Source organism: Paramormyrops kingsleyae, chromosome 18, assembly GCF_048594095.1.
Source record: "Paramormyrops kingsleyae isolate MSU_618 chromosome 18, PKINGS_0.4, whole genome shotgun sequence".
Lineage (NCBI taxonomy): Eukaryota > Metazoa > Chordata > Actinopteri > Osteoglossiformes > Mormyridae > Paramormyrops > Paramormyrops kingsleyae.
In genome coordinates, this window is record NC_132814.1 from 19925634 (window position 1) to 19945118 (window position 19485).

Below are 19485 nucleotides of genomic sequence, written 5' to 3' on the forward strand. Positions count from 1 at the left end.
ATTTAATAAAGGGTGTTTTTCATTATTGTACGCTATTATCAGAGGTAGGGCTGTCACGATTGTAAACGATAGACGCTATTGTCCGGCTACCGAGTGGTTAAACTAACGCCTCGCCCCACGGCGCCGTTACGTGCTGACGTCAGTGGTAGTTAGGAAGGGCTCACCGCACGCGGCGCCGTGCCGTTACGCACTGACGTAAGCGAACGCCCGGAGCGACGCAGCACGCAGCAAGGGAGCTCACCGGCGGCAGACAGTTCAGCCTCTCTGTAGAAGGACGTTTTAAACCGCGCCTCACGTATAGTCAACGTCCGCAGCTACTCGGCTCAGTTAGCGGGTAAGGCGGGCGGCTTTTTTTTTTTTTTACCGTTCTTATTTTTCTGTTGGGGGTGGGAACATAAGCGGAAGGGAAAGATAGAGTAATTGAATGGCGGACGCAGGGGAGCATTGGGTGCGAATGCTGGTTGCCGGAGCTAACCGCCGCGGCTAGCTGGAGGGGGGTGGGGGGCAGACGGCCAATATGGAAGTGCTAAAGCCGCCCAGTTCACAGCGACGGCGGCGGCGTCGCGGAGACCTTGGCAGGCGGCCCTTTGCTGCGTGGGATCGGGACGACGTCTGCGGCTTTAAGGCCGTGGTGGCCGTGGGATGGACCTCGGTCAGATAGCCACAGACACCCCTCCCTGTTTCGGGGAGCTTTCTTCACTTCGGTGGGGAAGCCGGTGCTAAGCGGCCGAGGCGAGAACCGGGCTGCTTGGGTTTTTCCCGTCTCCGCCTCGATTACTTTGTATACAGTATTTCTCATCATTTACTCACTTTAATTATGTTTTATGTCCTCTCCCCTTCCTTCCGTTAGTTTTTTGTCATTAAAAATCTCCACTATCACTGCAGGCCTTTCAGGCTGCGCCGGTGTTTCCTATTGGCCGGCGGTCCCTCGGCCGGGCCTGGGGGCCTGGGGTGTGACGGGCAGCCTGCTGCGGCCACCGCATAATGCGTGTCTTAGTGGGGAGGATGTGTTATTTCCCGCCTACCCAGCCCTCGGAGCCTTTTTGTTAGCCGGTCGGCGCGCTGTATCCGGGCGTCAGTCGCGTGTCCGGGAGCTGTCAGCGGTCGATACGGAGGGAGGAAAGGGGGATGCCCGGTAATATACGTGGTTTTGCACCAGAGCACGACACACGGGTCGCACAGGGCCGGGGGATGCGTCACTTCCGTGGTGGGTGACGCAGCTGTCATTGCGACGGTGTTTCCGTCTCCCCGGTTAATTCTGGTCAAGGACTATGACCGCTCGAGTACTCTATAAACAATCGCTTTTTGGCTTATTATTCGTCTAGTTCAGAGGAGTTTATTGTGGTATACATTCGTGATATACATTAACTATTGTTTGACTCGTTATTAAATGCCTGTATTTGCCCGTGTGAATCTATCCGATGTTTCAGCAGCTTTTGCTGGGTCCCACCTCAATTTCTGTTTGCCTCTTCAGGTGTGCTGGATTCTCTGTGCTGTATCCAAGGCCTGAAGTCCCGTAGAACGCCGCCGGCGTAACCAGCGTCCCTCACCCTTTGTTGCAGCTGATGCAGGATGGCTGTGAATGTCTATTCCACCTCAGTCACCAGTGACAACTTGAGTCGCCATGACATGCTGGCATGGATCAATGAGTCCTTACAGCTGAACCTCACCAAGATCGAGCTGCTGTGTTCAGGTGGGAAGTCTTAAAGCGGGTCCCTGCATGTAACTTGAGCCATCTGAATAGATGTAAATTTGGCCTGCGGTGTACTAGACACAGTTTCTAACTGATAGTCATGTTTGTGGCTTGGCAAATTAGGCCACTGTGGCTGTGATCAGAAGATCACTGGTTCAAATCCAAGAATTGGCAGAGTTGTTTTACTGTTGGGCCCCAGAGCAAGGGCCTCAACCTCCAGTTGCTCCAAAAAAAAGCTGTTTTCAATTGTGTATTGCTTTGGGTAGCAAAGCCTGCTAAATAGACTATTCATCAACATGTCCCGTTTCCCACCAAAGAACCTGCTAACAGTTGTGGATGCCTGTCTGCTTCTTTTTTAGGTGCGGCCTACTGCCAGTTTATGGATATGCTGTTTCCCGGCTGTGTGCCTTTGAAAAAAGTCAAATTTCAGGCCAAACTGGAACACGAGTTTATCCACAACTTTAAAATATTGCAAGCTGGGTTCAAGAAGATGGGTGTAGATAAGGTCAGTAATCATCGATTTTATATCTTCTTGCGCACGCAGGCTGTGGCTTTTTTTGTGAATTCAGCTTTACATAAGCTCCTATTCTCTTGGGAGGTTTATTTTCCCAGCTCTGAAGCTCTACCTGGTTATTGCCTTTGGACCTTTGATCACAAACTTTTTATGAAGTGGCTGTTATCTGTGGAATATTGTCTAAGTATTGGCGGGAGTGGTGTCTGAAATATGCAGGTGGTTTGTTCCTCATGCTTAGGGGTGTCTTCAGTTTTAGGGGTGTTTAACTTCAGTCACGACACGCGGAGCAGCCCGTCATTCACATTTGCTGCCGATCATGTAATTTATCCGATGGTCCTTTAATATCTGAGGCTCACTTTGCTTTACAGCCTGTTGCCGTGTTATTTAATTTCTTTGACATGCTGGTCTGGATCTGCCTCCTGAATACTTCATCTTTATTTTTATATATATATTTTTTTATTATTATTTAGAGGTAGGTCACATGACAAATGGGAACTCTTGTCATAATTACTCTCCATACTTTTCTCTCTCTCTCTCTCCCCAGATTATCCCTGTTGACAAATTGGTGAAGGGGAAATTCCAGGATAACTTTGAGTTTGTCCAGTGGTTCAAGAAGTTTTTCGATGCCAACTATGACGGGAAGGAGTATGACCCAGTTGAAGCTCGCCAGGGTCAGGAGACGGTGCCCATGCCCAACTCCGCAGTGCCTGCCCTGAACAAGCCGAAGAAGGTGCTCAACACCGGTTAGTGCCCTGCCCGACTTGGGCACCGCTGCGTGGCTTTCCTCACGGGGACGTGCCTGTTCGGGCATGCAGCGTCAGAAAAGAGCCAAGCTGGATGCGGTCAATGTTTGAACAGGACTTGGGTTCGGCGCCGGTTTTTAAAGTGAACCTGAGTCAGATGTCTGTCTCAAACCAGTCTGCTTGTTTTCTGAGTTATTTGGTGGACAAAGGTCACTGTTATTGCTACTAATCCTGCTAGAAAATGTTTGTGTCCCTAGTTCCCAGTTTGCCTATTTTTAGCAGATGCTTTTGTCCACAGCGATGTACAAGTCAGACAAATAGCACATTACAAACGAACGACTTTTGGTGAGTCCACTGGGCATGAGTTCAGCCCAGTTATGTGTGTGAGCGTTATAGGAGCAGGAGTTAAACAACAACTTCAGACAAAGCAGGAGCATAATAAAACTATTCAAGGACCAGAAGGGTAACATAAGAACATTCATGGACCATAAAGACAGATCAGGCTAGTAGAGGAGCCCTTGTTGTCACTTGTCTGCTTTTTTGTAACCCGATTCGCTGAGGAAACTAAACTTTGAGCCAATGACAGCCGGCTCTCAGCTGGTGTCCTGAGCCATTTCCAAAAGCTGAGTAATGGACTTACTGCTGCCTCTTAATGTATTGCAGAGGTCCGACTCTCTCCTAGAAAGGTGCCCAAGCCCGCTGCATTGATTGGTACAGTCAGTCCGTAGCTCCTTGCTGGGCAGTTTCCCTGCACTGGGGTCACTGTGGGTTTCCCGTTTTTACCCGTGGTGTTTTTGGGCTCTCACACTTGTTAGTTTGTGTGGGGGGAGTTGGCATGTCCCACTTATAGGGGTGGTATTTTTTTTTTTTGAAGATACACGTTGGGCAGTGGTGGTTCCCGGAGGAACTGTGTCTATAGGGGACAGCACACTTTTCCTTGTTCTGGTGCTTAGACCTGGCTAGAAATGGTGCCTGTTTTGAGGTGAGTGGTAGCGCCCCCTGCTGTTCAGGTCCGAGACTGCTACTTCAGTGTTTTTCAGACTCCCAGAGCCAAAACGTGGACTGTCTGGCAGGGAGCGAAAATGTGAGCCGTCTGGGGATGCCAGAGGAGCAAGTTGAGAACCACTACGCTAGTTAACCCAGATTGCTCTGGTAAACGTTGCACTCTGTAAGAAATGCCTGCTGTGGCAGTCGCCTTGGATACCAGCAGCACAGCACCTCAGGGGTTTAATGAACGATGAATCTGGTGGAAGTGCCCCTCCCCCCACTTTGTTCTGCAGTCCTGGCCCACGTTGTCTTACTTGCCCTGTGTCCCCCTCCCCCAACCCCTCTGGCTGCTGTCCAGCTCCCCAGCGATCGGCGGCTGTTCCCAAGACCACTCCCAAGATGGCCCCCAGTTCGGCACGGAGGCCAGGGATGGGAGGCGGCGATGATGACAGGGCCGAGCTCATCCAGGAGGTGTGGAATGCCTTGGCCTCCCCTTTAACGCCACTATAATATTGGAAGGTCTCGGAGAAGCGGCATGTCCCTTTAACAAGATATTCTGTCCTCCAGATAAATATTCTCAAGTCCACCATTCAGGACATGGAGAAGGAGAGAGATTTTTACTTTGGCAAGCTAAGGAATATTGAATTGATATGCCAGGAGAAGGAGGGCGAGTGTGACCCAACCCTGCAGAGGATCGTGGACATTCTTTATGCCACAGATGTAAGTATAGCAGCGGGATAAATGCTCTGCTCTGAATGGTTCAGTTTCATCCAGACACAACAGATGCTGTTCTTAAACATCATTGTGGAAACTATTTTCAATGCTGTCTTTAGGTTTTGTTGCACAGATAAGATAAGATAAGATAGAACTCTATTGATCCCTGACCTGGGTGATGTATTGAACGTTTATCGTACATCAGTATATTTGCAAAATGAAATGTAAGATGACACATTCCCATTTATGTTTAACTTCTATCATGTATTAAAATTGGGACTCTGTAGTATTCCTTCCAGGCTGTAAGCAGCATGGGAGTTTCTGTCGTGACGTTGCACAGAATCCCAGAATTCACAACATAAAATGAAACCATTTAGAGTCTCACAGGGAATTTGATGGGTAACGGTGAGGAATTATATCAAAATTTTCATTTAAAATTCACCATTTGGTACATTTTCATAGAAAATACTGTGCATTTCTGTTCTGCCTAAAAATACCGTGATACTAGTGGCACAGAAAAAAACATAAATACAACAATAGATTAATGTAAATACAAAATGGACTGTAAATGAAAATTAGTAATAAACAGAAATCATTTTAAAGTAAATGATGGCTAGTGGATCAGACTCTTATTTTGAAAGTGACGCCCGTATGCTTTGTGTAACGCCTCATCTGAGCCATCCTGTTCCTGCAGGAGGGGTTTGTCATACCGGATGCAGAGTCAGAGGACCAAGAGGAGTTCTAATGACCTTGCACCTTGTCATCGTCTACGCCCCGTCCCACCAAAACACACCCACACCCCCCACCAGATCATGTTAAGTATTTGGTTCTGAATGAACTTTAATTATTTCAGATGTATCTGGCTGCAAAAAAAAGTACCCCTTCTGGGGACCTGTCATGCTGTGCTCTGATTGGTTGGGAGGGGGTCAGGTGCAGCGCGTTGTTTCTGCCGAGTTGCCGTAGCGACCCGTCAGAGATATTCACCTTCCCCCTGGTCTCCTCTCCCCTCCGAAGCAGAGTGAGATTATTGGCACCTGTACACTTTTTTTTGTTTTATTTTTTTTAATGTCACCTCTTCACTTTTTTTGTATTGGAAGAAAAACCTGGTTGTTGTGAATTTATAAATGCCCCCAATGTTGTGTGTTTTTTTTAAAGATTGTAATTAACTGCTTATGATCATTTTTACTATTGGAATTTAGTATTTGACTGTTTAGACATACTGTGGAGACACGCTGTTCAGAATAGGCCTCTTCCTCAGTTTACCACATTTCTCTTCTTCCTCTTGGGCTGTGTAGTGCTTAGGGGTATACAGTCCTTTTTTCCCAGGAAAAAAGGCACGTTAATTGCATTTGAAAGGCATTTTTACTACTTTGTCTAATGTTCATTCTAAATAGGCAGGATTTAAAACCTTTGTCTGAACCTCTGGTCAGATCCATTTCCTTTGGTTGTCTGAATTTGTGTACACCGAATGCCTTTGTTTCTGACGTCTTAAACCTGTGACCCTAACCCCTTAGTCTGGAGTTTTGAGCGGGGTCCCATTCTCGGAGCAGCCCCCTCCTGGTGTATTAGACACATTTAAGCGTCATTCCCTGTTCAGCTCAGTCGTTGGAGCTTGTTTTCTGTTGGCTTTGGACAGTTTTAAGATGGCAGATCTGTATCCAGCAGCAAATTAAAGTTCCTCTTAGTTAGGGGGATAATTTTCATTCCAGGGATCAGATTATTTTATGTTAATTCATTACCTTTTTTTTAATTGACCCTAATCCTTGTAAAATCCCATAACACACAAAATGTGGCTGGACTGGTTTGTTCTTTGGCAGTATGTTTAAAATAGTGTTGTGACTGAGCAAATCTGCGCTGCTCTGAAATAAAGATATTTAGAGAACCAGGCATGACACAAACCATTCCTCTATCTTTCAGTTTTCACTAATGCCTCAGACCCATGCAAGTCTTGTCATCTGCACGGTCGGCCCAAGACAGTTATGAGGATTAATTTTTGAAAATGCCAGGCGCAGATACTTGTGTTGGTTTATAAAGACAACAGCCCAGTTGTAATTCTCTTTTAAGTCAATGCTTGATGGTGGTGTTTTTTCTTTGGCAGAATGATAAATATTCTTGGAATGCTTCATCCCTGTCGAGCAAAGCATGCTGGGAAGAGTCCCTGACCCTGTCTTAAGTGTTCAAACGCTATAATACTTTTCGTTGGGTGTGTTTCATGAATTTTGTGAGGTCTATGCTACATGGGGTTCCCCCCCCCCCCCAATCCTAATTGGTAACGTTTTATTGTATTTATTACCGACCCCCCCCCCCCCCCCCCAAACTTCCTGGCCTGGTCACTTCCTGCTTGTTTATACCTCCTCTGTCCTGGTAGGAGAGCGTTTCCTGTATGCTGTTTTCTCGTCTTCAGACGTGTGATGTGTCTCGTATATTTCAGCTTCTTTTAGCTGGTTCTCTTTCCTGCCAGTGTGGTCACGGCCTGTGTGTGATTTGGGGAAGGGTGTATGAATCTTTGGAGTCCGCGTTTGTGTGCCCCCCCCCCCCCCCCACCCCCAAATAAAGACTGCGGTGCTTTTGAGGAGAGAGAAACATTGCCAACAGTTCAAAATGATGAACTGAGCTCCCGTTTGGAGCACAGACACTTGCGATGGTGCTATCTCCTAATTCTCCTGTGGCCTTTTCTCCTCTCTCTGGTTTCTGTACACTGTGGACCATGTTTTCCTCCTAGCCGTTCTCTCCTTGCAGGACTAATTCTTTCTCCTCCCCTCATCCCACTCCCCCCCAAGTCTGTTTCTTACAAACAATAAAATCAGTATTTCCAAGTACCCTTGTGCAAGCTGTCATCGTTTGTGCATGTTTCCCAGCTGCCGTGAACAGTCATACATGTGAATGCGCTACTGTTGAGTCAAACTGGCATGTCCCACGGCATTTAAAAGTTTCTGGGTGTGGGTTATGGAATCTGACGTACCCAGAGATGAAACATGCACTGCTTGGTGAACTTGAGTATGACCTGACATCTTCAGCTGCAAACCTGCAAACTGCCATACCTGCAAAAACTATTATGTGAAATAAAAGACATGTCAGGTTCAGGTTATTCCAATACTTGGCAGATGCTTAATCTCCAGGAACAGATTTTTTTTCTTTTTTTGAAAAAGCAGGGTCAGACAGTCCCTGGAATAACTGTGGGGTTAAGGGTCTTGCTCAGCAATGAAAGCACTCTGCCAGCCCTGGGATTTGAACTGGCAACCTTCCCAATGACAGGCACAGTGACCTGAGCCACACAGCACCCCAGTAGAAATTAATTTAATACTCGTGACCTCAGAGCTGTTGTTCTGGTTCACGGAGTAATCATGGGTTCGTTATGTTGCATTATGAAGAAAATCAAAACTATTTCGGAGGAAATTGCGAATAAAGACAACACAGTACACAACCGCACAAGATGGCAAAAAGAGAATATATAGTACCAAATATTTTAAAATAGATATATTTTAATAAATAGGTGGGTGAATATGCCGATACGTAGGGAAAAAATTGCACTACAGAAAGATTAGTACAACTTTTACTGGAACATGGTGAAGGTGGATGTGAGAGTGAGGTCAGTGTAAAGTGTGTCTGAGCAGCTCTGCGTTTATTGTAAAGGGTATCGGATAGTTGCCTTGTAGTATTTCATTTGGGCGTATCGGACTAAACGTCTTCCAGTCCTTTATCAAATAGAGATTTATGAGCCTTTAAAGCTCATTCGTCGCCCCAGTTCCTTCGGTGTAGACTGCTCAAGGTGTTACGTCTGTCTTCACCTCAGGATATTTTCACCACGCCCTGCTCCAGAAACATCCCCAAGCATTGTAACAGTAATCCCCCTTCACCCTGTTCCCTCCCGGCGGAGGGCACTTTAACATCGGTACTCGAAAAATCATTTTTTCTGTGCTGTTTCTGCTCATTATAAGATAGAAGGACCCTGCAGTTTAATCCGCTGATCGTTTGCATTCACTGCTTATCATCTACACTTTTATTGCCACCTGCTTCTTTGTGATACAGTTCCTGTGTTATTTGATATTTTTTGTCTCCGATACAGTTCCTCTTCCCGTCCGGTTCCTGTCGTTATTGTCCCAGTCTGCTGCGTCCTCTCGTACCGTGTTCATGTGCACAAAATTCTCATTATACCAAGTACATCCTACGATAAATCTGAACATCAAAGTGCGGATCGAGAACATACAGCATGCGTAACGATCTTTGCGAGCGAAGCGTACAACTTTAAATATTGGTCTATTATTAAATATTAATCTGCCAGTCAAACATACCCTAGCAGCGGTCCCTATAAAATAAGTGCTAAATATTTATGTGAAAATGCAAATATGCAACATCTAGAGTGAGTGTTAAGAAGCTCTAAGGTGCGGACTCAAAGGGGTGGCAATTGCAACCCCTAACAGAGCCCTTGCCACCCCGCTGGAAATGGTAAATATATTGCAAGCTTCACCAAATCTGACCCATCTCATGTAAAAGTATACTAGGCATGCTGGAAGTGGTTCAATAGAACTGCAATAGATAACCTCTTCTTTAAGGATATTGCAATGTGGGGCCATTTTTATGTATTTATTTTGTCTCATATTAGACTGTAAAGTTCTTTACATATTGACACATTTTCAGGAGAAAATGAGTACTGAGAAGGTAAGTTATTTTTCATTTATTTACAAAAGTTATTAAAAACATTTAAGTTAAAATTTTATTCTTAAGGAATTAATTACTACTATAACTAAACTTGCATCTTAAGTGGTAGTAATGTTATTTTTTTTCAAAGACAAATATTCAGGTCTGTTTCCTTCAAAACCATACAGAAGAAACGACAGTATAATCGGATTTGGGCAAAAGTGTCTCGATCACATAAGAAAACCCACTTTGAGCACACTTCAGATGGAAGAGATGACTTTGTTGACTGTGGAAGCAACCATAATGTTGATGGTGAACTAGGTCAAGGACAGCTGGATTTGTTTCAAGACCCATACATGCTTACTGCACATTCTGACAGTAGTACCTTCTTGTCATGCTTCTTGTCATGATTTTCCTTCTCAAGATCAAGCTCATAATGCTGCAGATGTGAGCGATTCAGAATCAGAAAGTGAAGGACGTTATTCAGGCAGTAGTTCTCTGAGGGAAGAATTACCCAGATGTTTTATGTCAAGCACAATGCAGTTGACTCTCTTCTGAAAGTACTGGTAAAACATGGACATTCTGATCTGCCTACCACCTCAAGAACATTAATGGGAAACACACAGGCAATTCAAATACAAAATGTGTCAGGGGTACAATATGTTAAGTTTGATGTCAGACAAAGAATTCTAGATCATTTGCAGTCCTACCCTTTAACCATGCTAAAGTCCTTGAATGCTTTGGAAATTTCTTGAAACATGGATGGGCTACCACTGTTTAAAAGCAACAACCGAGCACTCTGGCCAGTTTTGTGCTCTATTGATCTTGACCCAGTGTCTGTCTTTCCATCATCGCTTGCAGTGGCTTCATCAAAACATACATCTATGGACTTCATTAGTGATACGGCTCGTGATCTGGCTAATTTAAAGCAGTACTCTGGTTATTATGGCTGTGATAGATGTACACAAAGGGGAAGATGGCTTGGTAGAATGATTTATCAGGAGGTGACAAATCTGACGCTGCGGACTGACCTGACTTTCAGAGAACAAACGTATGCAGAACATTTGGAATCATTTGGAAATGTCCTACAAAAAACAACGTTGTATAGCTGTTTTTGAAATAGCATGGTAACTTTGTGAAGACGTGGTGAGGATGTTAGAAATAACGTTGTCTGTCCTGTACCAAGGGCCCTACAAAATAACGTCCACATGACGTCAATAAAAAACATTTTCACAATGTTTGTCAACGTTCAGAGGACATTGAAAGGATGTCGGAAATGACGTCATTATCCGGTACCGAGGACCCTACAAAAAAACGTCCAAATGACGTCAATCATAAACGTTTTCATGACATTTGTCGGCGTTCAGATGATGTTGAAAGGATGTCATTTTGTTAGCTGGGAGGCTGTGTCTTATTTTGTATAGAGACGGAACGAAGAGAAAAGGGGATATTTCCCCTTATTTATTCAACAAACATTTACAAATTCATTGTTTATTATGAGTGTGTATTTGTCGTATTTATATGGACCCCTCTGAGAAACCCTTGCTCACCCTTTGGCCCCCCCTTAAATAAAAGTCAAAGTGTAATTCTGTCACTGCAGGATTGGAGAAAAAGTAAAAGTGATTGTGCTTTAACTTATGAGATCTCACTAAATCGGCGCATCTGAATTTCAAAGCTGCGATCGTTGTCGCGTGACGGAATGTTGTTTGTTGGTGTAAACCTACACCTTAGGCTGAGATGAAGATAAGATCAGACCCAGCGCTCCTTGGGCACTCTTGTTGGGTACCCTTCAGGCGATTAATCTTACCGTCACCTTCCTGTGGCACCGTGAACTTGTTTATTTTTTCTGCATTTGTTGTTGGATCTGTCTGCCGCTTTATGGCTATTGCCGACCCCACCCACCAAAAAACGCTATTATTAATGGCAAGCACTGAAGAGTGGTTATCATGGGGGGGGGGAGGTTAAACAGGGGCGAGGCAGCACGCAGGATCAGCATGGAGTGCCTCATGGAAATGAAAGCAGGAGTTCTATTAGCCAGACATGAAAGATGGTTAGTAAATAGCATATACCACCAGCCCCCTTCCCCAGGAGATTACCGTCTTCATTTTCCATTCCTGAACTGAGCCCTATCAATTGTACCATCCTGACATGCTTATGGCTGTAATCTAACTGCCAACATCATCTCCTGTGTTACCCATAATCCCCCAGCCTCTCTACTCCTGAACTCCATTACTTTTATGCTTCACCTATTTCTTCATTTCAACCGTAATAACTTTGATAATGAGGATGTTTGGCCCCTTTTGTTATTCTCCTGAGGGCACCTATCATGACTCGAGGGAACATGGAGCTGAATAAGCCATTATAGAGTCAAAATTCACAAGCTGAAGCTGGGTTTTATGTATTTATTTATTTGTCTTTGTTTCCTTACTCTCTGTCATGTTTGGGTTTTCAGAAGCACGTCGGCCAGGTCCTGTCTTGTGTACGTATTTGTAATGGATCTTGTAAAATGTCAGAGGAGAATGATGATTGTTATCTGACCACTGGGTGGCAGAACAACATTATTACCGTTTTGGCTTTAAAGTTTGCAAATGAATGACTACTTAGTAGAAAGGGCATTGAAGCTGCCCCTCACTGGAGGATTAGGGACATTAAGCATGAGGATGTAATAAAGATTCCGGGGTATCTGGCCCAGGTAATTCATATCAGTATAAAAAGAATCGGGCCAAATGTCAACAACCGAGGTGCTAAGGAATGGCAAATGGGAGAAACGGGGTTGTGATGAAAGGAGTGAAAGAGCCATCTGGCCCTGATTGACACACCGTGTGATCGAAGCACCTCAACAAGGGTGTTCCACAAAACAAGAAATGATCGTCCACAAGAATTTAGGTTCACAGGTCTGTAGGGATTTCATGACTTCAAGCACACAGCTGCTGCCACCATGCATAATTTAGCAGAAGTGCTCATCCTCCATCCTCATTATTTTAGCATTTGTGTTTGGATGATGTGTGGCTTGCTGGGTTAGGCCACTATACCTGTGATCTGTAGGTTCAAGTCCCATAGTTGGTAGAAAGACTTTAGGGATGAGCAAGGTCCCTAACCCTAACCCTAACCCCAACCCTCCGCTGCTCCAGGTTTGCAAATTTCATGTGGTAAGATGGATTTACCAGCATACCTCCCAATGGCCTGTTACCCAAAAACACTGCAAAGCCAGAATGGTCAAGCTGAGTGTTGTGTGTTGGAGCTGATGGTCATTCAGACCCCAGAGCAGCAGTGTTTACAAAGCAGCACATACCTCTGTGCTGTCACACACGGGTGGGAAACAAGGGAACAAGACTGTTTTTAATATTCTCCTGTCTGGCTGAAGGAAAGGTAAATGCTGATTGGTAAGAAAACTTTGATTCTGCGTCTTGCTATTTAGGATGTAAACATAAGTAAGATAAGTAACAAAATGATGTTGTTGTGGTGTTTACTTCTCCCGCCAAATCAGAAGTCAGAAGCCGTTGGTGTAGATCCAAATTCAGTCTTTATTGCAACAATGAAGTTCCAATCAAGGCCGGACACTTAAAGTGTGTCCAATACTGTTTTACATCAATTTTTATACATTTTCTCATTGTGTAACAATATCTCGCCACTTAAGCATCATCATTCCCTCAGCCATTCACCATCGTTGTTTTCTCCCTTAATCCACACCCCTATATGATAAGTTTGTCAATCATCTTTTTTACTGTTTGGTGCCTCGGCTGAACATAAGGGTGACGTGACCATCTCTACTCAGTTTTTTAAATGCCCAGCCATGATTGGTGAACTCAGGCGAATCCCTTCCTTCAGTAGCAAACCTTGGCAGCTTCTGCTTGTTGCAGATTGTCTGGCTTGAGGGTTAATAAGGTAAATGTCCTTCAACATAGTGATAAGCTGCAGCACTAATAAAGTACATGCTCATACACTAGAGGCTAACAAAATGGCTAACAGATACAGAAACTTCTAAGCCAACACAAGGTGCTCATTCATACTTGCTTTTTTTATCACATTGTGCACAGCAGTAATTGGTCAGCATTCTCTGAAGGTTACAAAGTCACTCTCTACACAGTTTACATCAGCTTCTTAATAGAGTCCTAATGATTACATTCTCTATGCGTTATGAAATGCTAAATAATATTCCATAATGTACTTGGGCAAAGCACAGTCAAAGGGGCTCATGACCATCTCAGACAGGCTCATGACCATCTCAAAAGCCCTAAGGACCATCTCAGACAGGCTCATGACCATCTCAAAAGCCCTAAGGACCATCTCAGACAGGCTCATGACCATCTCAAAAGCCCTACGGACCATCTCAGAGTCTTCTAAGAGAAATATCACCAGGGTGAGCTCAATATCCCCATTATGTGGTTATCAGAGAAACACAGTGAGTTCAGCTCTTCCACATAAAAAGTATTTTATGTCCTATAGATATTGTAGCGTGTGTTGAGCTGGGAGTTATCCCCGTGGATAACAGTCTCTGTGTTAAGTACTTATGTATGTTAAGTAACTAGGGTGGACCAGACTAAGGTCCCAACTCACCCCTGTGCTCAGTGCTTCAGGGAATATGATGAAGTCTCCACGTATTCCCATTCTTTTGACATGAATAAAAGGAATATTTGGTTGACCTTTTCGGGAAGGTGGGATCCTCGTTAGATAGGTGATGTCACCAGCACAGAAACAGAGATTGTTCAAGAAGCTGTGAGCTGGTGATTATCCTTCTAGGCTAGTTTTTTTCTGGGGTATAAATGCACTGCAGACTTAAGGCTCCCGTGAGGGGTGGGGGGGGGGGGGGGGGGCATCATATTTAGTATCTGCTCCTCAGCCACCGAATATCTCTATGGGGATTCAAATTGGCTCTTTGGGGCGGGGGGTGCCCTACACCCCAGACCTCAACTCAGCAGGTCGGTCTGCCCGTCAGCTGAAATGGAATCTGGATCTGCTGGTGCAGGATCTTCAGGCTGCTTAGGGGTGTTAATGTCAGCTGGCATGGGTCATGTGACACAATCGAGCACTAACCGCCATGATACTCTCCAACCCAGGGTCAGCTGGGGCCTTGATCCACACTGGCCCCCTTGGTCACTATCAGCTGCCATTTGCGACACAGTGGCTGCCTGCCAGAACACTTAAGTGGACAGAATGTGACTATGATCTCATCCCCAAGCAGAATGAAGTATGCTCCCTTGTACACTGCCCTCACGGGGTTTAATGCAACACCCTGATGGCACCACACCAAGCAGGCCTGGGGTAATGCCAGGTCACGCTTTAGTCAACCAACTGCATAAACTGCTTTGCTGATTTGTATTACAGCAAACATGGGAACTGATATTATGAAGCCAATGGTATACAGGCAGTTCTCTACTGACGTGAGTAACCCGTCCCACAAACCCTTGCGTATGTGAAATTTCACGTAAGTCGGATTTACTCCCCATACAATTCAAGACACCTTATAGCAAAAAATACATTAGCCAAAATATATTAGTAACATGAAAAGATGCAGTTTGTCAGGTGATCAACTCACTGTGCCTCATTATGGGCACGATAAACAGGCTTCTGTTTTCTCCCCAGGTCCCAGTCCGCTCACCCAATCTGCACAAACGCAACAGCCTCTGAGCCGCCGGGTTTAACACTGATGCCCAGACAGGGATCATAATATCTCACAACAAATTTTTTCCTGTTAAACATCAATAAGGAGAGAATATTGCCTCTGGCAATGTCAAGAGCGTCAAACTTGTTCCCCCATATCTGGTTACCATGTAACAGATGCCAGAGGTATGCTAACATTTCTTTTATTGCACCCCCTACAGGACAGGAGATGTACAACATGTGTTCAAAATGTATTAATTAGTAGAAGTAATTGGGGTTAAGGGCCTTATAGCAAATGTACTCTATCACTCCTGGGATTTGAACCAGTAACCTTCTGATTACAGCCACAGCATCCTAACCCACTGAGCCTCACACAGCAGACTGACTGAGACTGTTCATCTCTGCCTGCATCCTTCTAAATGGCCCCTGACACTGAGTCTCTAAACACGGTGACCGTGGCCATCTGGACAAAGAGGCTCGTTAAGGGGGATTTTCAGCTTCCCTCAGGAACCCTTTTCCAGCTCGTTAGAGAGTAAAGGAATGTGGGACATGCTCTGTGTGTGTGTGTGTGTGTGTGTGTGTGCTCGGGGGGGGCGGGCAGTCCCCTCCCACAGCCACTGTTGTCAGTGGTCTCAGTCCTGAGCCACACAATATGTCCTTTGTTTCGTGACGTCAATGAAGAGATCCTGGCTGCTTTTGAAGAGCTTGGCGTGTGTGAGTGTCTTCACGGTCACAGTGTCTCTCGTTAGTGTTTCTGCCAGGTGTGACCCGACTGTCAATATGGATATTTTGTCAATTTACAAAAACATCTTTGGGGATCCCAAGGGCATCGCAGACCCCAGGCTGAGAACCCCTGCCCCGCACCGTATCCCTATCCCATCATGCCTGTGTGCCATGGTACTCTGAGGAGGGCACCTTGGCATATCTGCCTGCCACTCTGGATCCAGCTCGAGCACATTTTTGGGGTGCAGGCCACGTTGCCACACTGACGGCGCACAGAGGATCACGGCGTAACATCCAAATCCAGACTGAGGGCACTCTGTTCCTTTGACCTATGGTTTCCCACCCAACCAGGATTAAGAGGAAACAAAGACCCCCTTAAAGTGGGTAACAGTGTTTGGGATAGTAAGGAGCCCCCCCCCAAATTCACGCTCCAGGGTTTAATTCCCCCTTGAATTAGATTTTAACTGGGTAAAAATGGCCCAGCTTCCTCACTTGAGAACATGGAGGTATCTGTGCCAGAAGATATATAGAGATTTAGGTGCAAACTCAATGGCCAGGTTGGGTCACAACATGCATACAGCAATCAGGAATCCTACAGCAGTGGAAGTTCTCCACTTTACTACTGAGTCCATTTCAGCATGAGAGGACAGCCACACAAAGACGGGCCAGGAGATACAAACTCCAGACACACAGAGATGAATCAGGAATAGAAACCACAACTCTGGAGGCATGAGGCTGCAGTTATAAACTTTGGTTTTGACCGTTGATCAAGATTGCAAGTGACATCTGGTGGTTAAAACATAAAACTGCATCTTTCGCAAAGTCTTGGCTGTCCAGGATGTTTCCATTGTGTCCTTCTTTGTGGTTCCTCCAGTTGTGTCTCAGGCAGTCAGACTTCCGCTGTCCTCCCAGGATTATGTTCCTGAGTGATTAGCAGAGCCGCTCCAGCAACGCCGCTGGCTTACTGGCATCCACACGGGTTTCTTCTGTTCTTGACACCAGGGGGCACCGATGGGCAAGTTCCCGGCCAAGCAAGTCTCTTCTTCTCTTCTTCCAACTTGATGCTCACTGACCTTGAGACGCAGATACAGCTCATGGGCAATGGCAAAGGGTGTTTAAGTGTGCGGGGACATGGTACCATATCCCATGCAAATAGGGTGTAACATGAAGAGGATGAAAATGATATATTGCCATAAACACGTGTGATTATATTATCAGAATCTGTCAATGGCCATTTTTTTACAAACAAAATTTTGGTTGTTTTTGCTTTCAGACATCCGACAATTACCAAAGTTCACCCCCTCACCCAAACCTGTTAGTTTAGTGTATTCTGCTGATGTAGAAGCTGATTTTTCCCAGTCTTGCTGAAGGTCAATAGCATTCATTCCTGGTGTGAGGTCAGGTATCAAAGCTGGTGTTCTGGGGCTGAGCTCACATGCAGTGCATCAATGGGGCTGGCACTTGACCTCAGGTCAACCTATCATGTCACTTTTGTCCTCAGGCCAGCCTATCATGTAACTTTTGTCCTATAATGTCGACACTCCTGTCCTGCACAGACAATCTTAAGCTCCAGGTCGTCAAACACCTTGCCTAGTTGCGGTTCCTCATTTTATGATTGACTTTGGCGGTGTCTCTCCAAGTAACTGATTCCAATAACTCCTCCTCCACCCCTTAACAGGACATCTTTTCAGTTGAGGGGCTACACTTCAATGCATATCACTGCTGCCAGCAACACTGGCCCTAGCATATATGGGTCTAAGGAACACGGACATACACTGTCTGTATTGTTATGCATTATCTATATTGTTTTGCACTTACTGTATTGTTCAGCAATGTCTGTATTATTTAGCATTGTGTAATATTTTACAGTGTCTGCATTGATTTACATTGTCTTTCGTTTCTTTGTAACTAGACCGTATGGCCTCTTCTCCAGAACAATCCTAAATTCTCTAAGTCACCGATCCCGTAGTAACGTCATAAATGGTATGTTGGTGCTGTGTGGTTCAGTGTGGTTCAGATGCTGCGTCTATGATCAGAAGGTCACTGGTTGAAATCCCATCCTTAGTAGCATAGTGACATATCTGAACTGCCTTGAGCAAGGTCCTTAACTCACCCCTCCCCCAAAGATACGAGGGGTACCACATAAATGGCTGACCTAACACTGAGATCCCAAACTTTGCTGCTAGGTGTGTGTGTGTGTGTGTGTCTCAAAGGTGAGTATAGAGGCTTTCCTGTAAGCCTCAGAGTGGATGACCAAGTGTTCTCAACGCGTAGCTTTGAGACCAATGTCCATGGAGTCTCTGCAGTTGGGTTCACATGAAAAAGGACTTTTAGCTTTAACATACAACACTTCTGCTGAAGAATATGCTAGCGACGCGCTGTTTGTAACATGCTGTCTACAGGTGCTACGGAAAGAACCGTGTTCCCTCCGCCATCCCCCCCACCCCGTCCAAGAGGAAAACACCCATTCATACCCACCTGTCCTCACGTGATCAAACAACCCCGCGCAATACACCCCCTAGTGCCCAAAATACATAATACACCCCAAAGTTATAAATGGCTCCCAGAATGAGCAAGATAAGGTATGTAATGTAATGTATGGTATGTAAAAAGAGATATTCCAATGCACCTGTGCAAACAAAGCCACATTTCGTATTCCTGGACCGTCGAGCCCCGGCTTCTAGGGGGTATCATTGCACTGTGGCACGATACTTCGCGATTCAAAAATATGATGGTGTGCATTGTGTGGGGTGTAACAATGCGCTGTGGCACGAAATCATTCATTAATGTTATCGCAAGAGGGCGCAATACACAATCTCAGTTTTGCTTTGCAATTATATTTTTGCATTTTGCACTGGGGTATGCAGAATAAGGAGAAAACTGCATAAAAAAGAAATGGTTTGAAAACCGCTTTAGTTTATATAAACGGTGAGATCTTTGTTTTCGGTCTAATTTTGTTCAATACAGGCCTATTGGGAGCGTATCCAACCGTGGACCCTATAAACCAAATCGCGAGTAGACTATACCGTTACACCATTGACTTCTACTTAGTTTTTTGCAGTTACAGGCAGTCCCCGGGTTAAAGGCTTACGGCCAAATTGTACTTGCCAACGTCTTGAGGACGAAATCAATCACAATAAACTAATTTAATAAATACATCATTAAATTTGTAATTAGGCTATTTAATTTAGCCATTTAGAATTTAATTCTATATTTAAAAATATCTAATACATTAAGTTAATATAGGCCTATTCATAATTTAAAAATAATTATAATTGTGAGTGATTTGGTCCCCCACACAAAGGGACTGCCATAAGCCCTGTTTCAAAACAATGGATCGTAATAGCTAAATGCGCGAACTACTTTGTGACGTTTGTGAAAACATTTCACGGCTTCGGCGGTTCGTCGGCTTGAGGGGCAGTACAGTGCTGTATCCCAGGAGTCCCGAAAGAGATTGTAAAACATGTGACAGTATGTTTTTCATTGTTCCTTTGTTCTTTGGCGTGTATAAAAAGCACTATTTTCATTGTTTCGTCATCCCTTGATAATATTTTTAATTGCCCTATCGTCTCTTGAGAATTGGGCTAAAACGTCAGAATTCCTTTCATTCCAGAGAGTATACAGCAACAATGCAGACTACTTTGCTGTATTTAAAGGTAGTGATTTTTTACTGTGCCTAATGTATTAATTGACACATGTAAGTGCAGGAAAATGACTTTATATATGGGGTCCGCGGATGCATGGTTTACTATTATCTGTGGTAGGTCTTTGAACGTACAGTATCACCCGCGGATACGGAGGTGTATTATTACTATTATTATTATTATTATTATTATTATTATTATTATTATTATTATAAACGCCAACTGTAT

The 19485-nt window shown here is 44.7% G+C and overlaps 1 protein-coding gene and 1 long non-coding RNA gene across 4 annotated transcripts in view; one reads left to right on the forward strand and one right to left on the reverse strand.

Moving 5' to 3' along the window:
* Positions 1–19485, reverse strand: part of LOC140579577 (uncharacterized) — a 38136-nt gene that overhangs the window by 15692 nt on the left and 2959 nt on the right. The window lies entirely within an intron of this gene.
* LOC111837089 (microtubule-associated protein RP/EB family member 1) lies at positions 179–7470 on the forward strand. 3 transcript variants are annotated; one of them, XM_023798886.2, is made up of 8 exons: positions 179–334; positions 1475–1693; positions 2053–2198; positions 2752–2950; positions 3614–3661; positions 4296–4408; positions 4505–4657; positions 5346–7470. In XM_023798886.2, exons 2-8 carry the CDS (start codon positions 1573–1575, stop codon positions 5394–5396), a joined length of 831 nt encoding a protein of 276 aa, XP_023654654.1. In that variant the 5' UTR covers positions 179–334; positions 1475–1572; the 3' UTR covers positions 5397–7470. The 3 variants fall into 3 exon arrangements, with proteins under 3 accessions (XP_023654654.1, XP_023654657.1, XP_023654655.1); XM_023798887.2 differs by lacking the exon at positions 179–334 and adding an exon at positions 441–1344; XM_023798889.2 differs by lacking the exon at positions 3614–3661.

What these genes read in the sequence shown, in the direction of transcription:
- LOC111837089 (XM_023798886.2), top strand. Translation starts at nt 1,573, where the DNA reads ATGGCTGTGAATGTCTATTCCACCTCAGTCACCAGTGACAACTTGAGT. An exon ending in GAAGAAGGTGCTCAACACCG is followed by an intron (nt 2,951 to 3,613) that starts GTTAGTGCCCTG and finishes AATGTATTGCAG; the next exon opens with AGGTCCGACTCTCTCCTAGA. An exon ending in ACATTCTTTATGCCACAGAT is followed by an intron (nt 4,658 to 5,345) that starts GTAAGTATAGCA and finishes CTGTTCCTGCAG; the next exon opens with GAGGGGTTTGTCATACCGGA.